This window comes from Grampus griseus (assembly GCF_964374135.1).
Source record: "Grampus griseus genome assembly, chromosome: 17".
Classification (NCBI taxonomy): Eukaryota; Metazoa; Chordata; class Mammalia; order Artiodactyla; family Delphinidae; genus Grampus; species Grampus griseus.
In genome coordinates, this window is record NC_139011.1 from 73,682,864 (window position 1) to 73,700,455 (window position 17,592).

The 17,592-nt window shown below is 46.9% G+C and overlaps 1 protein-coding gene across 2 annotated transcripts in view; it reads right to left on the bottom strand.

Moving 5' to 3' along the window:
- Nucleotides 1-2,919: 2,919 nt before the first annotated feature.
- CHD7 (chromodomain helicase DNA binding protein 7) overlaps nucleotides 2,920-17,592 on the bottom strand; it is a gene marked incomplete at its 5' end in the record, with an annotated part of 120,498 nt that continues 105,825 nt past the window's right edge. Inside the window, 12 exons of one of the 2 annotated variants that reach the window (XM_082674395.1) lie at nucleotides 2,920-4,835; nucleotides 6,120-6,224; nucleotides 6,443-6,583; nucleotides 7,849-8,070; nucleotides 11,094-11,537; nucleotides 11,765-11,992; nucleotides 14,154-14,314; nucleotides 15,076-15,741; nucleotides 15,820-16,028; nucleotides 16,265-16,493; nucleotides 17,183-17,240; nucleotides 17,400-17,472. In XM_082674395.1, the coding sequence (XP_082530521.1) occupies nucleotides 3,888-4,835; nucleotides 6,120-6,224; nucleotides 6,443-6,583; nucleotides 7,849-8,070; nucleotides 11,094-11,537; nucleotides 11,765-11,992; nucleotides 14,154-14,314; nucleotides 15,076-15,741; nucleotides 15,820-16,028; nucleotides 16,265-16,493; nucleotides 17,183-17,240; nucleotides 17,400-17,472 (3,484 nt within the window). In that variant the 3' untranslated portion in view covers nucleotides 2,920-3,887. The remainder of the gene's footprint in view (nucleotides 4,836-6,119; nucleotides 6,225-6,442; nucleotides 6,584-7,848; nucleotides 8,071-11,093; nucleotides 11,538-11,764; nucleotides 11,993-14,153; nucleotides 14,315-15,075; nucleotides 15,742-15,819; nucleotides 16,029-16,264; nucleotides 16,494-17,182; nucleotides 17,241-17,399; nucleotides 17,473-17,592) is intronic. The other variant, XM_082674394.1, reaches the window with a different exon arrangement.

Genomic DNA, 17,592 nt, shown 5'->3' on the forward strand with positions numbered 1-17,592 from the left:
GTTTTACCTTTGGGCTAATCCTGAAAAGTTAATTCAAATTATTCACTTAATGTAAATTGGAGGCTCTATTTCTTCAAAACATAGCCCAAATCCATTTACTGCCTTCCATCTCCATTGCTACCTACTGCCTTGATCCAAGGCTGCTGCAACAGTCTCCTAAATGGGGCTCCTGGTTCCTCGTTACAAGTCATTTTTTTCACATTGCAGCCATAGTGATTATTTTTTTAGAAACATGAATATGATATCACTTCTCTGCATAAAACCTTCCAAGGAACTTCCTATGGCACTTAGAAAAGAAATCCAAATCCTCCACCAGCACCGGTTTGGTCCCTAGCCCCCAAATCTTGTAGGCAAACAGGCTCCCTGCCCCTGCTTCCTCCAAGCTCACTCTCAACACAGGACCTTTGCACTGGCTCTTCCATTTGCCTGGAACATTCTCCAACCAGCTCTGTCTGGCCACTGCTTCTCATCACTCAGGTGTAAGCAGAGTTGTCCCCTCCACAGACCTGAGCACCCCATCACCTTATTTAATAGTATTCCTCCATCTACAAAAATTGTATTTGTATCTGTGTATCACCTGTCTCTTCCTATTAGCATATAAGCCCAATGACAGCAAGGCCCTAGTCTATTTTTGGTTTTCGCTATATTCTTGCCACTAAAACAGTACCTAGCACATAGCACCCAGTAAATGTTTGTTGATGAATGTTAATCACCCCAGTGCAGTGATTTAAGTGCCTAGGGTTGAAATACCCCAGAAGTTAGATCAATCTGAGTTGAAATACCAGGTTTGCTATTTGCTAGCTCTGAGGCTTAAGTTAATCTTTTCCAAAGACTTGACTTCTTCATAAAATAGAAACATTCATGGGGCAAGATAAATCCAAATTTAAATGAGGTAACTGGGACTCAAGTTTGCCTGGTCAGAGATCACACTCTTCTTCCAGGTTCTGCTTCATATAGACTGCCTCTTAATCCCCAATCTTAGATTTAAGGTCCCTTACGGAGGGGTAAGGGAGGGGGGAAATGTAAAAATACAAAAGCCCTAGACACTTCAAATCATCACTAAATAACTATTTTATTTCAGAGACCAGAGTGCAGTATTTCAAGAAACTGTAAGGAAGCTCTAATGTTAGACTGCCTGGGTTCAGATCCAGCTCTTGTACTTACTGCTAGCCAGTTACTTAAAGTCTCCAAGTCTCTGTTTCCTCCTGGAAAGCAGCACTTCCCTCACAGAAGAGAAGTGACGGTGAAACAGAAACGCCATGGAAAGCACTGAGCACCTCAGTGCTTAATTTATACAAGCACGTGACGAACACCGGTTATGAAGAATCAGACTGAATTTAAAATATTTCTTACTTAGGCAAATTCGAGATCTCACGTCGAGAATTAATTCCATTAGGGAAAAAAAAACCAAACAAACGCATTTTTTGCGTTTGGAAACTTGCATGACTTCAAGGCCACCTTCACAGGTAAATCCCAGATGACTCAGGGCCAGCTGCTGACCTACCTATCATGTCAGGGTTCCTTCTGGCCACAAGCAATTGATGCCTCTGCTTTGAAGATCGTCATTGTTCTCAGCATCTTCCTTTAACAGGGACAGAGTCACATCGTGTGCTCTATTTACAGAGTGTCATAGGAAAACTTCCAACGCTATAAAGAATTTCAGAAGAAGCCCCTTTAAGACTCACTTTATGAAACATATTCTCCCTACCTAAGGTCCTATTTTAAGGCTTAAAAAGTCTTTCAGTTATTTAAATATTTAAGTTCTTTATACTTTGTGGAAGTCTAGTCTTATTTTCCACGTTTGAAGAATTCTGCTCCCGAAGCTATTCTTTTAAAAAAATTCTTTTTAAATTTAATTTTATTATTGTTTTTATTGAAGTATAGTTGATTTACAAAAGGCACTTTCCTGCCCGCGCACTACCCAGGCGCTCTTCAAGAAAGAGTCACGGTGACGTGACAGGTGAAGCCACCACGGGGCGTCTAAGGTGGAGGCTTCACGGAGCTCTTTTTCCAGAATCATCATGGGTATATTTTCATCTTGCGATGCTAATTCACGGAACCTCGTTAACTAAAAGGGACTCGGACAGCCTGTCTCGTGCCACGTCGGGCGGGGGACGGGCTGGGCGCGTCCCGGGGGCGGTACGCAGGGAGCCACCACAGACCACCCTCACCCTCTCTTCCCCTCCTTTTTAACTGCAGGGACACGGCACTTTATGTTTGGTCAGGTGACATTACAAGGTGAAAACAGAGCATCTCAAATTCTAGCTTACCTTGAACATCAGAGGTCACGAAGGAGTGCCCGAACCAGCGGCTCCCAGCCCGTGCGTGCGCGTAGCTGCACGTGCGCGTAGCTGCATTGCGTGCGTGCGCGTACCTGCAATGCGTGCGTGCGCGCGCGTACCTGCATTGCGTGCGTGCGTGCGCGTCGTTCTACGTGGGGCTCCGTGACGCTGGCACCGAGCCCGGGCCCTCAGGACACCAGAGTGCCTTCGCGTCCCTTGCTGACACCACGGCATTGTGTTTTTCTACCCATTAACCGAGGATAAATGACCCAGATATTGTGCCTATTAAAGCCTCATTTTTCTTTTGACCCTTTGTTCCTCGGTGTACATTATCAGACGCTGCACACGTTTTTTAAGTAGTCTCGGCCTCGGGTGACCTTTTGAGGGAGTAATGGGAGGTTTCTGCGTGTGGTTCTGTTGAGATATCTGGAGTGGAATTATGTCAAGGTAATGTGAGGTTTTTCTTCCAGTCTAGGCGGAAGACAATCAGTTGAGCGTATTACCAACAGCTAATCTGGTATAGGAGGATGTATCAAGAAACTGTACAAAGGCCAGAATGCTGTATTTGCATCTATTGCGAATACAAAAAATAGAGAAACCAGTTCCCCTACGCTACTACATTCTATACTTACATCTCTGCATATCATGGGTCACTTTTATTAAAAGCATCATTACTACAGTTGGCAGCAATTTACATTTTATCTTACATGATAGCAGTTTTCAAAGGAAAAAAAATAAAAGGACATCACAACAAAGAAAAACAATACATTTACAAAGTCATGTCTGTAAACTTCAAGGCTAGTTTAGAGCTGAGGTAATGCTGTTTTAGCTTGTGGCTAAAGTAACGAAGTCCTTTAATTTAAAAAAGGTACCTGATTCTCTCTTCTCTCACTCTTTATTTATTCATCTATTTATTTTGTTTATACCAGTGCATTACAAGACCACGAGACAATGGAACTGCAGTTCTGTCTGGCAAGAACCCTCCCAGTAGGTTAATTTCCAAAGGGACCCTTCACATTCAACAGCTGCCTTATTATTGCTGCGCCTCGGGACAGAGACGTTCACACTAAGGTGGAGATTGTCAGAGTGTGTGGATGTGTGTGATGCGCAAGTGCGGGAACCCCCGTGTAGTCAAAAAGGGAAACAAATGAGCAAGGATGATATGTATGGTAAATTTCATCTTGACCTTCACAGCAAAAAAATTAAAATTAAAAAATTAAATATATAACTTCATACTTCCTTTGAGCAGCACTTCCTTTCATTCGTGCCACTTGGTTACAAATTGCTCTTTATTATAATACCAATGGTACCAAAGGAAAAGAAAAAAAAAAAAAGCAGAGCATTATGTAAGTTTCCTTAAAAAGACACGATCATCTCTCAAATTTCATCTCTCCTAGGGATAATAAATAATGCACTGCACAATACTTAATGACCAAGATACCTTCTGACACACCTGTATAACATGACTTGGACTTTTTTTTTCTTTTGCTACACTATGTTACAGAACAGCTTATAAAACTAGGTATGAACATTAACTGTGAGTGTAAACAGTAGGACTACCACTTGTCAAAAGTTTTAAACACTTTAACTGAAAACTGGTACTGGTTATCCATCATTTTCATTGTTTTCTATTTCGTCCCCCCCGTCGAGTGAGTCTAGCTCTTCGCCCTGTGCTATCTCGTCTTCTAAGACTGAGGACTCCGCCGTCTTGTCCAGGCTCTCCTCGGCGTCGCTGCCCTCGAGGGTCTCCTCTTCCTGAAAGGTGCCCCCCTCAGCCTTGTCGGGAGCCTTGTCGTCGCCGGAGCCCACGGCGTTCTGCAGTCCCGCCAAGGCGGGGAAGCCCGGCAGCGTCAATCCCCCCAGTCCCGGAGGTAGAAACATGGACGGGTAGAAGAGGCCCGGGGCCATGGTGGACAGGAGGAAGGGGTTGAAGGCGAGCGGGTTGGAGGGCAGGCCGGCCGGGGCAGTAGCAGCACCAACAGATCCATTCGCAGAGTCCGGACCCGGAACGGCGTCTGTGCTTTTCTCCGAGTCCTTGTTCTCGTCCTCGTTCTCGTTGCCCTTCTCCTCCGCTTTGCACGCGCTGTCTTCCGGCTCCGCGGGGCCGGCCGCGGCCGCGGTGTTGCCGGCGGCGGCAGCTGCGGCTGCGGCTGCGGCGGCGGACAGCGGGGTGTTGAGCAGCCCGCCCAGCCCGAACATGCTGGGCAGGCCGGCCACGCCCGGCAGCACCAGGGGCAGCACGGCGGCCGGGTTCTTGGTGTCTCCTCCGGCGGCGGCGGCAGCGGCTGTGGCCGTGGCCAGGCCCGGAGGGAAGCCCATGAGGCCGGCCAGCTGCAGAGACTGGAGGTTCTGGAGGCTCTGCAGGCTCGTCAGGTCCATCCCAGCGAACAGGCTGTTCACCAGCAGGGGGTTGATGCCCGACGTGGAGGCCACGGCGGCGGCGGCGGCGCGGGCGATTTCACTTTTGGGCCTCCGTCCCCGCCGGCTCGCCCCTTCTCCCCGCACCACGGGTCCGGTGAGAAGACGGTCAAACATCGACTCAGGAACGAAACCCTGAAAGGAAGGGAGAGGCAAACAGGGGCTATCAAACGCTTCGGAAGAAAACCTCATTTCCACGCGGGCCTCTGTGATGGACTGAACACTGGCATTCGTAATGGAAATACACATGCAATTATTTCCATTCTAGAAGCTCAAGGATCAGACCTCGGAAAGCAGAACTTCTCTTTTTTAGCATTACACAGCTCACCGAATTATGCTGAATTGCAGAAAAAAATGTTAAAGGCTACTCTATCGGTGAGGTGTCAAGATATCTGCATCCATAGCTAACTCGAGAAATAGCACATCAGAAGGAAGTGGAAAACGATGGAAAATTTAATTAAAGTTATATTTTAGTATCTACCCTGGAGAAACAAAAACTCATGTTCACACAAAAACCTGTACATGAATGTTTATAGCAGTTCTACTCATAATTGTCAAAGTCTGAAAATAGCCCAGATGTCCTTCCATGGGTGATGGGTAACCACACCCAGGGGTACATCCACACACAGGAGCCTGATCAGCAGCAAAACCTGTGACACATGTAACCACTTGGATGAATCTCAGTATGATGAGTGAAGGAAGCCGTCTCAAAAAGGGTACGTGATTTATGCTTCTGTTTAGGTGACATCCTCAAAAAGACAAAACCTCTAGGGATGGAGAACAGATCAGCGAGCGGTTGCCCTGGGCTAGGGGTGGGGACAGAGAATAATACAAAGGAATTTGGGCGAGTCACAGAACTGTCTGTATTCTGATTATGGTGGCCAGTCAAGAAACCATCCATGTGTGAAGACTGATAGAACTGTATACCAAAAGAAAAATAGACAAAAAAAAAAAAAAATCAAGACGTTTAAACACGTTAATTTAAAAAAGAAACAGTGAAATTAATGCTTAGGCAGAACTGCTGTATTTTTTCATTTGTTTATTTTAAAATCAGAAATCACAGTTAATCTTAAGGATCTCAACCACCATAAATTCCATTCCACAGATGCTGTTAGCCACGTTTACCTGGGGCATTCCTCCCTGGAGCAAGTCTGCCTCTAAGACTGTGAATGTATATTTCTACACAATCCCTTTAAATCAGAGCTGTCAAATTAATCCACCTTGGTGGATTAATGACATATTGATACAAGGAATGATGATGTATTAATGATGTATGAAAATGATGCATTATGTCAACTCTTTTAAGCCAAGAATAAGTTATCATTGAATAATTAATGGCCCACAGAAAATAAAGAAAAATTCAGGAAAACAGTTTTGTACAGATACCTTTCTGGACAGAAAGGCGGAGTCTGTACTTACAGACTGCTTGACTATATCGGTCCAGTCTGGGGCAACTGCAAACTCGGGGTTTTCTTCCAGCCACCGGGGTAGATCCTTCATGGGAGGCGCCATAGCTCCACCCATCTAGGGAGAGGCGTTTGGAAAATGATTTAGAAACAGACAAAGTCTTCCCTCTCCCCCTCCCATCTGTATATCTACACATATACATACACAGATCATATAAATACCCATGTATTCTGGAAGAAACATAATTCTTTTCCCCTATAAAAGATGTCAGAATAAAACACTTCTTTCTGGGAGAAGAAATCACATAGAGATCAATTCCCTTTCCCAATGTTTACCTTCTTCCCATTTCGTTTATTGACAACAGGCACCCTTTCTTCTCCTGTCAAAGTGTTTATATCCAATTTATTAGGGTTTCGACATCTGTGTCGTTTCTGTTTCGGTTTCTGAAATGAGGAAAACAGCACATCTGCATTCTTCTGCAAAAAAACAAAAACAAAAAACATATTTAGTAAAATTCTACTTAGTACTTATTCTTTCCTATATAAATGACAAACAGAACAGTCAAGCCATTTTCAATTACTATGGAAGTTTCAAGAATCATTTTAATTATTAGAAACCATAGTTTCCTTTGAAAGGAAAGACTATTCTCTTTTTCCTTTACTTAAGGAAGAAACTTAGAAGCGGAGAACATGCTTTTCCTTTTATCTCTCAATAACCTGCTTAAAATCTTTTCTTCAAAGGTTTAACCAAGTCATGGTATTTGAAAAGGAAACTTTCTCTGGTACCTTTGCTGATCTCTACTCAGAGACTTGAGTGGATACAGAGGTGATCTCACATCTACGACATGCGACTGCACATGAGGAGAAACAACCCAAGGGATAAAAGAGCCTTTGCAGGAGGGTGCATTCTGAGTGGCAGGAACTCAACAAGATAAAATGTAAACTCCTACGCTTAAGTTTTCAAAAATTCAGGGCTTCCCTGGTGGCGCAGTGGCTGAGAGTCCGCCTGCCGATGCAGGGGACACGGGTTCGTGCCCCGGTCCGGGAAGATCCCACATGCCGCGGAGCGGCTGGGCCCGTGAGCCATGGCCGCTGAGCCTGCGCGTCCGGAGCCTGTGCTCCGCAACGGGAGAGACCACAGCAGTGAGAGGCCCGCGTACCGCAAAAAAAAAAAATTCAATCACATAAGTTATAGGACGTAAGACATCTGCACAACTAGCTCGCAAGCAGTTTAAGTGACAAATCATCTGGAGATCCTGTCTCATGTTTAATAAACGGCATGAGTGTTAGTTGTTTAAGAAAGAAGCTAAAAAGTCTTGGGCTGTGTTAGCGGCTCAGATCTCTGCAGTAACAGCTTCCTAATATTCTGTGCTGGGCAGACCCAGTCCAGAGACCAATTAGAGCACGTTGGAGAGTGTCTTCCCAATAACGAGTCCCCCCTGGAAACCACGCCATGTGAAGAGTAACAGAAAAAAACCCACATCTATTTGGTGGGAGAAGGAAAAGGCAAGGAAATGCACACTAGGCATCTTCAAATCAGTACAAGGCTGCCCTTCACGTACAACAGACCTGAAGCTAGTTTCTCTAATGTAGAATATACAATGACAAAAGCTGGGAAACGTCCGAGATGACGAGACAGTCAAGTGAAAGGCAGAGGGACCAGGGACTTCTCCGTCGCACGGGAGAAGGAAATGGACTGACTGAGCAAGAATCCTCCCAACCCTACACTCTGTGATACTCACTGGTACGTAACTTGGCATATCAACAGTGTAAGCGGGATGCAGCTTCAGCCATTCGACTAAGTCCTTATTTTTAGGAGCTTCTTCCCCCACCAGCCGAGTCCCATCTTCGAGATTTATAACAGGGATCCGCGTGTCTGGGTCCAGCTGTCCAGGAGAAGGAATGTTTCTTGTAGGTGGGGTCTCTATATCTTCTTCAAAAGCTTTGGTCACCTCAGCATCCTCCTGCAGAAAGTTGACAGTGGTCGGAATTCTCACATGAAGAGAGAGATCCTGACAACATCCTAGCCCGAGGAGACGCCAGCCTAGCATAATGGATCTCTGATCATAAAGGGAAAAAAGTTACTTGAAACAACGGCAGTTTGGGAACAGCTATTAAATGAGGAGATGTGTATCATTCTTCACACTGTAGCATTAGTAATGGGGTAGAAAATTCACAGTCCATCACCGCTCCGTGTCTGAGATCTTAAGCAAGCCGCTAGGAGCATGACACAGGCAGCGGAGCCTGAGCCCGATATGTATGAAAGGCAGCCTCTCAGTCTCTTTTGGGGATCCCTGGATAGCATCATTAAAGAAATTATAATTAAAGGAATGTTCCCAAAGCCAGTTTATACCTAGCTTTGTGGCACTCTGTGATCAGCACACTTTTGTCAGTAGTACAGTAGTTCATATTAGGCGTGTGTGGCAACACTGGAAAGATCAATGCTAACTGGAGCTGAGTTAGAGTTGAGACTCTACCATCGCCCAGCCACTGGTCCTCAAACTCCGTTATTTCAACCTGCAGACATCTTCAGTGAGGCCCATCTGTCCATCCCTACTGTTCCCGCTTTGGTTCAGGTCGCCATCACTGACCACCTGTATCACTGCATTACTCCTAAACGGTCCACCTGATTCTAGTTCCACCCTTCTTTAATCCAACCTCCACTCTGCTCAAAAATCATGTTACATCACTCCCCTGTTTAAGCTATTTTGATAAGTGAACCCGCATCACCTTCAGGATAAAATCCAAGTTCTTTAGCATAGCAATCATAGCCCTCCGTGATTTGCAGCCTACCTTGTCGCCAAGGTCATCTCTGCCAAAGCTGCCTCCTCACCAAATTCCCTGGCCGGTAACTTTCAGTTCACCAGACACGACAGGCTCTCTCTGGCCTCAGTCCCTTTGCACATGCTCTCTCCGCCCCCTCTTTTCAAATGACTTACCCCCATACAACCTTCAAACTTTCACCAAGGTATGACCAACTCCAGGGAAACTTCCCCATCTGTTTCTCTCCACATCCACCTCCTCCAGTCCCATTCTTCCTTTGGGTTTTCAAAGTACCCCAGGGACTTCTCACAACAGTGATATGTTGTTATTTATCTGTCACCCATCTTATACACTGAGTTCTCTGGTGCAAGCACCCGTCGGGCCTTTATTCTTCGCATCCCCACGCCTGGCACAGGGCGGGGTTGGCTCTCACAACTTACTTACTTTTCACGGCTGCACAGTGGTCTCCAGTCTGAATGCTAACACAACACAAGATTTTGGGATCTGTCTTGTTCCACACAAGTAACCTTGCCGACCTCTATACCTCTTCACTACTCAGTTTATTTACAGACCAATCAGCATTCTCCTTGAATTTTATGTGCACGCACATAACCCTCTATAATACCAAATGAGGAATCCCCAAATTCCAACAGTTAAGAGTTAAAAAAAAAAAAAAATTAAAGTACATTCTCTTAAGATCTGTTAGGAGTTTTGAGCCACACTGCTAAGGGAAAAAAACAAATTCCTAGGGACAGCTTAAAATATGTGAATGAATAAAGTCAGCCGTAAGTTTAATATAGGGTGTATAACTACAATGGGAAGGAGCACTTGGTCGCGCTGACTGTTAATCCCTGACGCTGGGTCCACAGACAAACGTGAGATTCAAATTGAAAGACAGTAAATGAAGCCGCCCGTGTGCGAGCTGCAGAAACTCCCCGATTTGTTGATGTCTGTTCAGTGAACAAAACCTATCAAAGCATCAGGGTGGTTCCCAGCAGGAAGCTAATGGCTGGCGATGCTACTTTGGGGACCACACACCTAGAAATGGCGTTTTAACTTAGGGAAAAAACAATCACAGCTGATCCACTGTGAGGTGTATTTTTCAAGATTCTAGAAGTAGTCAGATGATCAACAAAAATGACCATTACTACCACTGGTACATTTGTAATGAGTTTTGAAAATTACCTTTTAACTACCCAGATGCTTCTGGTTTAATCAGACCCCACTAGGGGGCAAGTTTCAGTGAAGGCTATTTTGTCACTTCGAGACTCTAACTTGACCACGCCTTCCCTACTCTTTTACTAAGTTTCCTCTAAATTCAAGAAATAAAAAATGGGGAAATAATAATAGGAATGAAATAAGGAAAAACATATTGAAACAAACGTCTCCCCTCGGTGTTTCCCAAACTGTGTCCCGCCGCCCAGGGGATGGGCCGGCCGCCGGCATCCCATCTCCTTGGGCAGGAGCTCCAGCACCTCTGTGCTGATTCGGGTTTCAAATCCAAAGGCTTAGAGTACCTTGTACCAATTTCAGTGCTTTAAAAAGACTTCGTGTAATCGGGTTCTCTGGGGTAAAACCTCATCGTTAGTTGGGCGGCACTTTTTTAGGTGAGTGGTTGAAGCGCATTAAGGAGGAGAGTTATTTTGATTACACTGCACTCATTTCCTTTGAATTGAAGAAGAAAATGACAAAACCCACTGACACACATATTTCTTGCAAACCTAAACTAGCACAGGTCTCAATTCAGTTGAGATTTTTTAAATATCTGCTTCTGGAGGCAAGAGAATTTGCAATCACTAGCTTTGCACGCGAACAAAAATCTTAAGTCTGAAACTGAACGAATCTAATAAACGCCAGGCCCCAAACAGATGGATACTTTTAACAGCAGAAGCTTTTTCCACCTCGAGGGTTCAGAGCTAACGATTACAGGCTCAGAAGAACGTGTTTTTGTTTTGGGCTAGTCTTCCGAGAGTGATCAATATATTAGGATCTTGGGCAGAATAAATCCTCAAGCTACCCGTGGTTCAGGCCGAGTGATCTGCGTCAACGCTCAACACAGCTTTCCGGCTCAGAACCACGACTCTGTCCATCGCGACTGCTTCTTTAGCGGAAGGGGCCGGCTTTCGCGCCGCGTCACCGAGGGGCGCGTGCCCCGGAGTGGGCAGCAGAGCCGGGACCCGGGCCGCCGGCGCGGGCACGCGGGGGGAGCCAGCCCTGGACTTACTGCACTCAATGACGTCCGTTTGTGGCTCATGAACAGCAGGTCGAGGCCCTCCACGTTTTTCCTCCTTCCCCGCCTCCTCTTCATGGGAGGCTCTCCGTCCACGAGGGAGCCGTTGAGCAGATGCCTGGCGGGCGTGCGGGACAGGCCTGCCTGGAGCAGCTCCATTTGAGTCTTAAAGGCATCAGACATGGGCGCCGAGACATTAGGCAAGATAAACTTTGAAGTAAGAGATGAAAAATTTGAGGTAGAGCTTGCTGCCTCTCTCGAGGCCTTTGATAAATCTACAACTTTCTCCTGTCCGTTTTCCGAGACCACCTGATTCCCCCGCAGCTGGGCAACCATCTCCATGAGGTTTCGCCGCTTAGCAGCTCTTTCGGCCTCGATTTCGATCTTCCTCCTCCTCCTCCTCCTCTGGCGAGGGACGGAGAGGTTGAGGGCGTCTTCCTGTTGAGAAATCCCGACACAAGAGTGAGCCAAAACTGCACCTGCTGCAGGGCCGGCTCGCGGAAAGCGGGAACGGGAAGCTTAAGGAATTAAACATCCGGGGCTGCTGAACGGAGCTGAGGAAACAGCCGCCTCCTTAGCTCTCAGCAGGACCAGTGAACACGAGCTTCCAAACGGAGTCAAGGGAGCTTATCTTTAAGCGGCACCAGCAAAGCGCTCTAACTGACCTTGGACAACTGAGGGGAAGCGGTGAGGTCCTCGCTGCCGCTGATGCTCGCCTGGCCCACCATGGAGAGCTCGGCCAGGCTCCTCTTCTGCAGGGGACTGTCAGCAGTGGGGGGCGTGTAGCCGGGGATGAGGCCCTGGAAATCAAACACCTGGCGCCTATTTACCGGCCATTTGCCTTTCAACACTGCTTCACAGATGTTGTCTAATCGGTTTATCATTACTCGATCCTGGAGGGGGAAGAGAAGTCACACGAAACTGTAACAAAGACCTGGTGAAAATTACGGGATAAATACATCCACTGAGACGCTGAAGAGCAGAAAAGGCTTAAAAGCAGACGGGCGAGCGAAAAGCAAAAGTAAACAAAAAGCAAACAAGCGTGGAAATAAACCAAACCCACCAGAACCACTTTACTCTGGTGTGAGGCCTGAAGGTGACCGCAACACATAAGACTCAGCATTTTTCAATTACGCACAATGAATCACACAAACGAGAGAATGTTACATAACCACCACCTCTAAAATGTCCCCATGTTTTACGAGTAACTGTTGTGTAGGCTAAAGATTGTTGGTGCACGTCAGCAGGTGACAATGGAAGCCTGCAGTCAGCTTCTCGACGCTCTGGTGCTTCAGTCCCCAGGCTGGACTGCAGCCTGTCCCAGGAAGTGGGACATCATTAGCGTCACTATTAATAAAGTTCAGCATTACGAATGGGCACCAACCTAGGAACACCTAATGAGCGTCAATTTGCATCTCCCACCTATTATCACTTCAAGTTTCATTGAAGCGTGTCCTTTAAAAATGTCTAATTACAGCTCTCAGACCCAGTTTCCATAGATTAAAAGCCTGCCACTATAGACCTTTCGGCTTACCTGGGAAGCTGCCTTCTCAACTCAATAAGGCAGACTAGCAAAACACGGGAAATAAGGGAGCATACAGAGGAAAAAAGAAATGTCTCCGATAGTACACTCTTCAGTTAAAAATTTCACATTGTTTCTTCCACAGTTAATACTATGGGAGAGCAGCCTGGGGAGGAGTCGAAGGAAGCCTTTTCTGTGTTGTTTGTTTAAACCAGACAGCCCTGTTATGGTGATTAGGATGATTATCTCTCCACCCTGAGAAACAGACCCAAATTACATAGGGATTTATTATGAAATTATGCCAGTTAGCCAAAAAAGTAATTTCTACTTTGCTTTTGGGTTACAGATAACTACATTTGGAATTATCTCATAACGTATTCGAGCAAATGGGTCAACGCCCACCCTCTCCCCAGTTCAGAAGATTACAGGGTTCCAAATGTATGAAGTTGTCTTAAATCTGAAAGTTCTGCTTCAGGATTTAAAAACCACCCAAAACACACAGTTTTAAAGTACACACAGGTTCCATCGGGCATTGTTGTTGGGATTACAAAATGGTACAATGGCCATGGAAATCAGAACAGAGGTTCCCCCCAAAATTAAAAATAGAACCATCACATGATCCAACAATACCACTTACGGGTATGTTTCCAAAAGAAATGAAAGCAGGGTCTCAAAGAGACATTAGTCCATTCACATTTACACTAGCACCATAATAAGCCAAGAGGAGGAAGGTACCCAAAGGTCCCAATGATGGATGAATGGATGAAGAAAATGTGGTATATACACACGACAGAATGTTATTCAGCCTTAAAGCAGAAGGAAATCCTGTTACATGCTTTGACACAGATGGACCTTGAGGACGTTACACTAAGTGAAATAAACCAGTCATAAAAGAACTAGTACTGTATGATTCCACTTATATGAGGTATCTAAGCTAAAGCAGTCAAGTTCACAGAAACAGAAAGTAGAATAGTAGTTGTCTAGGGGCAGTGGGGCAGGGGAGTTGATCTACGGGGAAGGAGTTTCAGTCCTGCAAGATAAAAAAAGTCCTGGGGGTCTCTTTTACAACAACCTGAAAATATTTAACTCTACCCAACTGCACACTTAAAAACAGTCAAGATTGTAAATTTCATGGTATGTGTTTTTTACCACAATAAAAAATTCTTTTTAAAAAAGGTTCACACATTTTATTTTGTCAGATGGGTGAGTCTTTTGAAACAATAATCCATAGACGGCACTAGACAAATAATCTAAAACACCGCGAGGAAGCAAAGATCCTTATGAACAGTTCTTTTTTCTTATTCGCTTTGCTTCCTGGCACCTTTCCTATCCTATTAAAAAAGTTATTCCACAGAATTTTTTCTTTGGGCTTTCCCAGATCATTCTTTTAAAAACACAAGAAAAATCTACAATCTTCATACACTGTGTCAGAGTTTACCTTAAAATTAGTTGAAAAATCAAGCTAGAATGATTTCCTCCACCCTATTCTTTTTTGGTCACCAAAACAACAACAACAACAAAACCCCACCGACCTTAGGCCAAAACGAGAAGGCAAACGTTCTTTCATGAAGGAGCTGAGCTACGGACGGATCTCCATCCTCCATGTAGAATCCGTCTCGGGTCTCATCCCTAGCAGTGCTCATGGAAGCATTGCTCTCTTCATCAAAATTCTTCCCTCTCGAGACAGTTCCTGCTGAGAAATGAGTTAATGTGCATCGCTCACAACCAGCATATTGCTGAAAAGGGAGTGTAGAAAAGACATGATTTAATATCTGAATGCTGATGAGCTCCATTTTATCGAGTACCTACTGCGGCTACAATGGTATCAGGCACGTTACAAGTCTTGTCGCTTAAAGCTTGCAAGGGCCCTTTCACGTAGATGGTGTCATTCCTGTTTTACAGATGAGGAAGTAGAGGCTTAGGGACGTTACGTCTCACTAGTCGTCAGGCATCCTGCGAACAAGTCTCACAGGCGGCTGAATCGACAGCCAAGCCTCTGACCTAGCAGAGCCTCTGTTCCTCCACCAGGAAAAGGATTAATGCGTTGGCCACAGTTCCGAGCCGCAGCTCCGGCACAAAAGTACAACGCGGCGCTTCATTTTTCCTTCGTGGCAGGTACGGCAACCTACCTGGGGCTTAGAAAGAGAACTGCTTCTTCCCAGATTCTACTCCCACCCTTTACTTCGGAATGAAAAATAAAGCATCATTTGTTTTAAAATTGTTAGTGTCTGTAAAACCCTCCTCCTGGGAAGTTAAGTCGTTCGAAATAGCATGCTTACACATCGTATCAGAGCAAAACATACATCTAGGCATAACCTGACACTACTCCTTCACAGAAGGAAATGTACGCTCATTACCTTTAAAACGACCGGAAAAAAAAAAGAGCACCGGTCACATGACAGGAAGACACCTGCGGGGATGGGGTCAGGAGAGCCCTGAAGGGCCAGGAGTTACCTTCGGGCTGGGAAGACTCTTCCGACTTGTCATCGTCCTCCAGCTTTTCCTCTTCGTCCTCCTCGGAACCCTTTTCTGAAATGGACTTGGGCCCCATGTCCGCACCGACCTCCGCCCCTCTCGGATCGCTCTTCCCAGCGCCGGGTTCGGCCTCGGCCTCGCGGTCCTGCTTCCGGTCCTTCCCGCCGCCCTCGGCCTCCTCCTCCTCTGCCTCGGCCTCCCCCGCCTCCCCGGCCTTGGCCTCCGCCCCTCCCGCCTTCTCCTCCTGGCCCGGGGCGGCGGTGGGGGCGGCGGTGGCGGCGGCGGCGGGCGTCTGGCCAAAGCCCAGGGCCAGCGCGCTCAGGGCCGGGGCGCCGGCCGCCCCTCGGGTCTGGGCGAAGGTTTTGTGCGCGTCCAGGAAGGAGAGCTCAGGGTCGTTGAGGATGTGGTAGTCCGTGCGGCTGACCCCGTGCTTGGCGGCGCCCACCAGCAGGTCCCGGTCGTGCCTGCCGCACTCCCACCACTCGGGCAGGTCCAGGCTGGGCTGGCAGAGCCGGAGCCGCTCGGCCAGCTGCGGGTGGCGCAGCACCTGCTCGCGGATCTTCCGCAGCAGCTCGATGCGGTACAGGGTGCGCGAGGCGCGCTCCTCCGTGATGGGCTCGATCGCCGAGGGCAGGTCGGGCGGCTCTGCGGCAGGGGGAGCGCGTGTCACCCGAGGGCGCCCGCCCCTCCCACGCCCCGCTGTTCCGTGCCCGGCGAACCTACCGCCATCTGGCTTGGCGGGCACGCGACACACCCGCCGGCACATGGCCACGAAGCAGCTGAAGTACTTCTCCAGACTCTCATCGGACTTCTTGTCAAGCCTGGCAAAGGCTCGGAATTGGTTCCAGTCGAACTGCTGTTTCGCCGGGTCAAAAATAACCCCAAACGTGGACACCACGCGGTAAAAGTCCGCCTCTTCCCGTCTCGTCCACCTGTCAGAAAGGAGACGTTAGCCGGACTTGGGCTGCGTAAAAAGGCTTCACGTTTATTACTGCTTTTCCTCGTTTGCCCTGAACTTAATTCACAGGGCTTGTCTCTTTCTGCGGGGGGCGGGGGGGGGGGGCGCTTTGACGGCGGTTATCTTGCCTGCGATGTCTGCCTCCCGCGGGTGCAGAAGAACAGAGGAGAGGGCAAGGTACCAGGCGCTGGTAAACCCTCGGAAACTCACTTCTGCCGTTTCTCCGATATTATAGCCTCCCTTTCAGCTTCCAGGGCCCGCACTTCCTCCCGGGGCCGCCGTCTCCGCCGGTCGGTCTTCATCAGGGCCTCCTGCCTCATCTGCTGCCTTTTATAGCTGCGCTGATAGGCGGTAATGAGCCTGCGCAGACGGGTGGTCAGGGTCGAGGTATTGGGCCAGTACAGCTGGCCTAACTCAGCGCTGCCCTCGCTGTGCTTGCCTGGGGAATCGAAGAGAAGATGTCTGAATGCGCAGCCATAACCTCGCCATACACAGAGGTTTCCCAGCAAAACGAGATGACTCGCTAACAGTCAAATGGCAGCACGGGAAGGGCATCGTAGTGCTCTCGCTTTTAAAATATAAGTAAGTTGTGATGTTAGTGTGGAACTTGTAAACCATTTCTTTCTCAGCTCCTTAGGGGGGAAAAACCAAGGTCATACGTCAATCCTCCATAAAGAAACATACTTTGTGCCACAGACTACGTGATAAGGGTGCTCTCCTGTAATGTGATAATCTTGAACGTAAAAAACAATCACATGATTGTTAGCCAATGATCTTACATTAGGAAAAAAGGGTAGTAGTGTCTCAATAAGCGGGCAGATACTTAACAAATGCCCTGTTTTTAAGAGCTGTGTTTCTAAAGATGCTTAAAAGTTTTCACCACCTGATTTGAAACATAAATATGTAAATTATCTTAATCCAAAAAATAGTTATTTTATCAAAGCAATTCAACAGAATGAAAAACCGAGAATAAACAGGCATTAGAATTCTTCACAAAAGAGGTGAGTCAGCGTAGATGGAGCGGCACTTGAAGACGCCGCCGTGGTGAAGCGGCAGCAGTCCAGCCGCAAGGCAAGGCCTGCACCCCACTCTTCAGCCCTGCTCGCCCCAGCTTTCAGGGAGTCCTACCTGGGCCGCGTATTTCCATGGGTTCTTCCTTATCTTCTGGAGGAGAATTTGCAAATTCCTCAAAAGCAAAGCGAGAAAGAGAAATTATTTTAATTTGGGGTTTTATTTTGCTTTTATCTTTTAAAGAAAAGGCCGTTATCTATAAAGTTTAACAAGTCTTATATGAGCATACAATATTTTACTGGTGCCGTAAAAGTCAATGTACTCAAGTTCTTACATCTATTTCATCCTTGAACGGCGTTCTGGTTGGTTTATATTCTGGGTCTTCATCTTCTCTATCAAATTCTCCCCTATATAAAATTTATAAAAATGTTTAAATCACACTGGTTAGCAAGAGACTGAAGGGAGCCTGGGAAAGAGTAACAACCCGCCTGATGCTACTTTGAATTCTGCGTCTGACATCCAAAGCG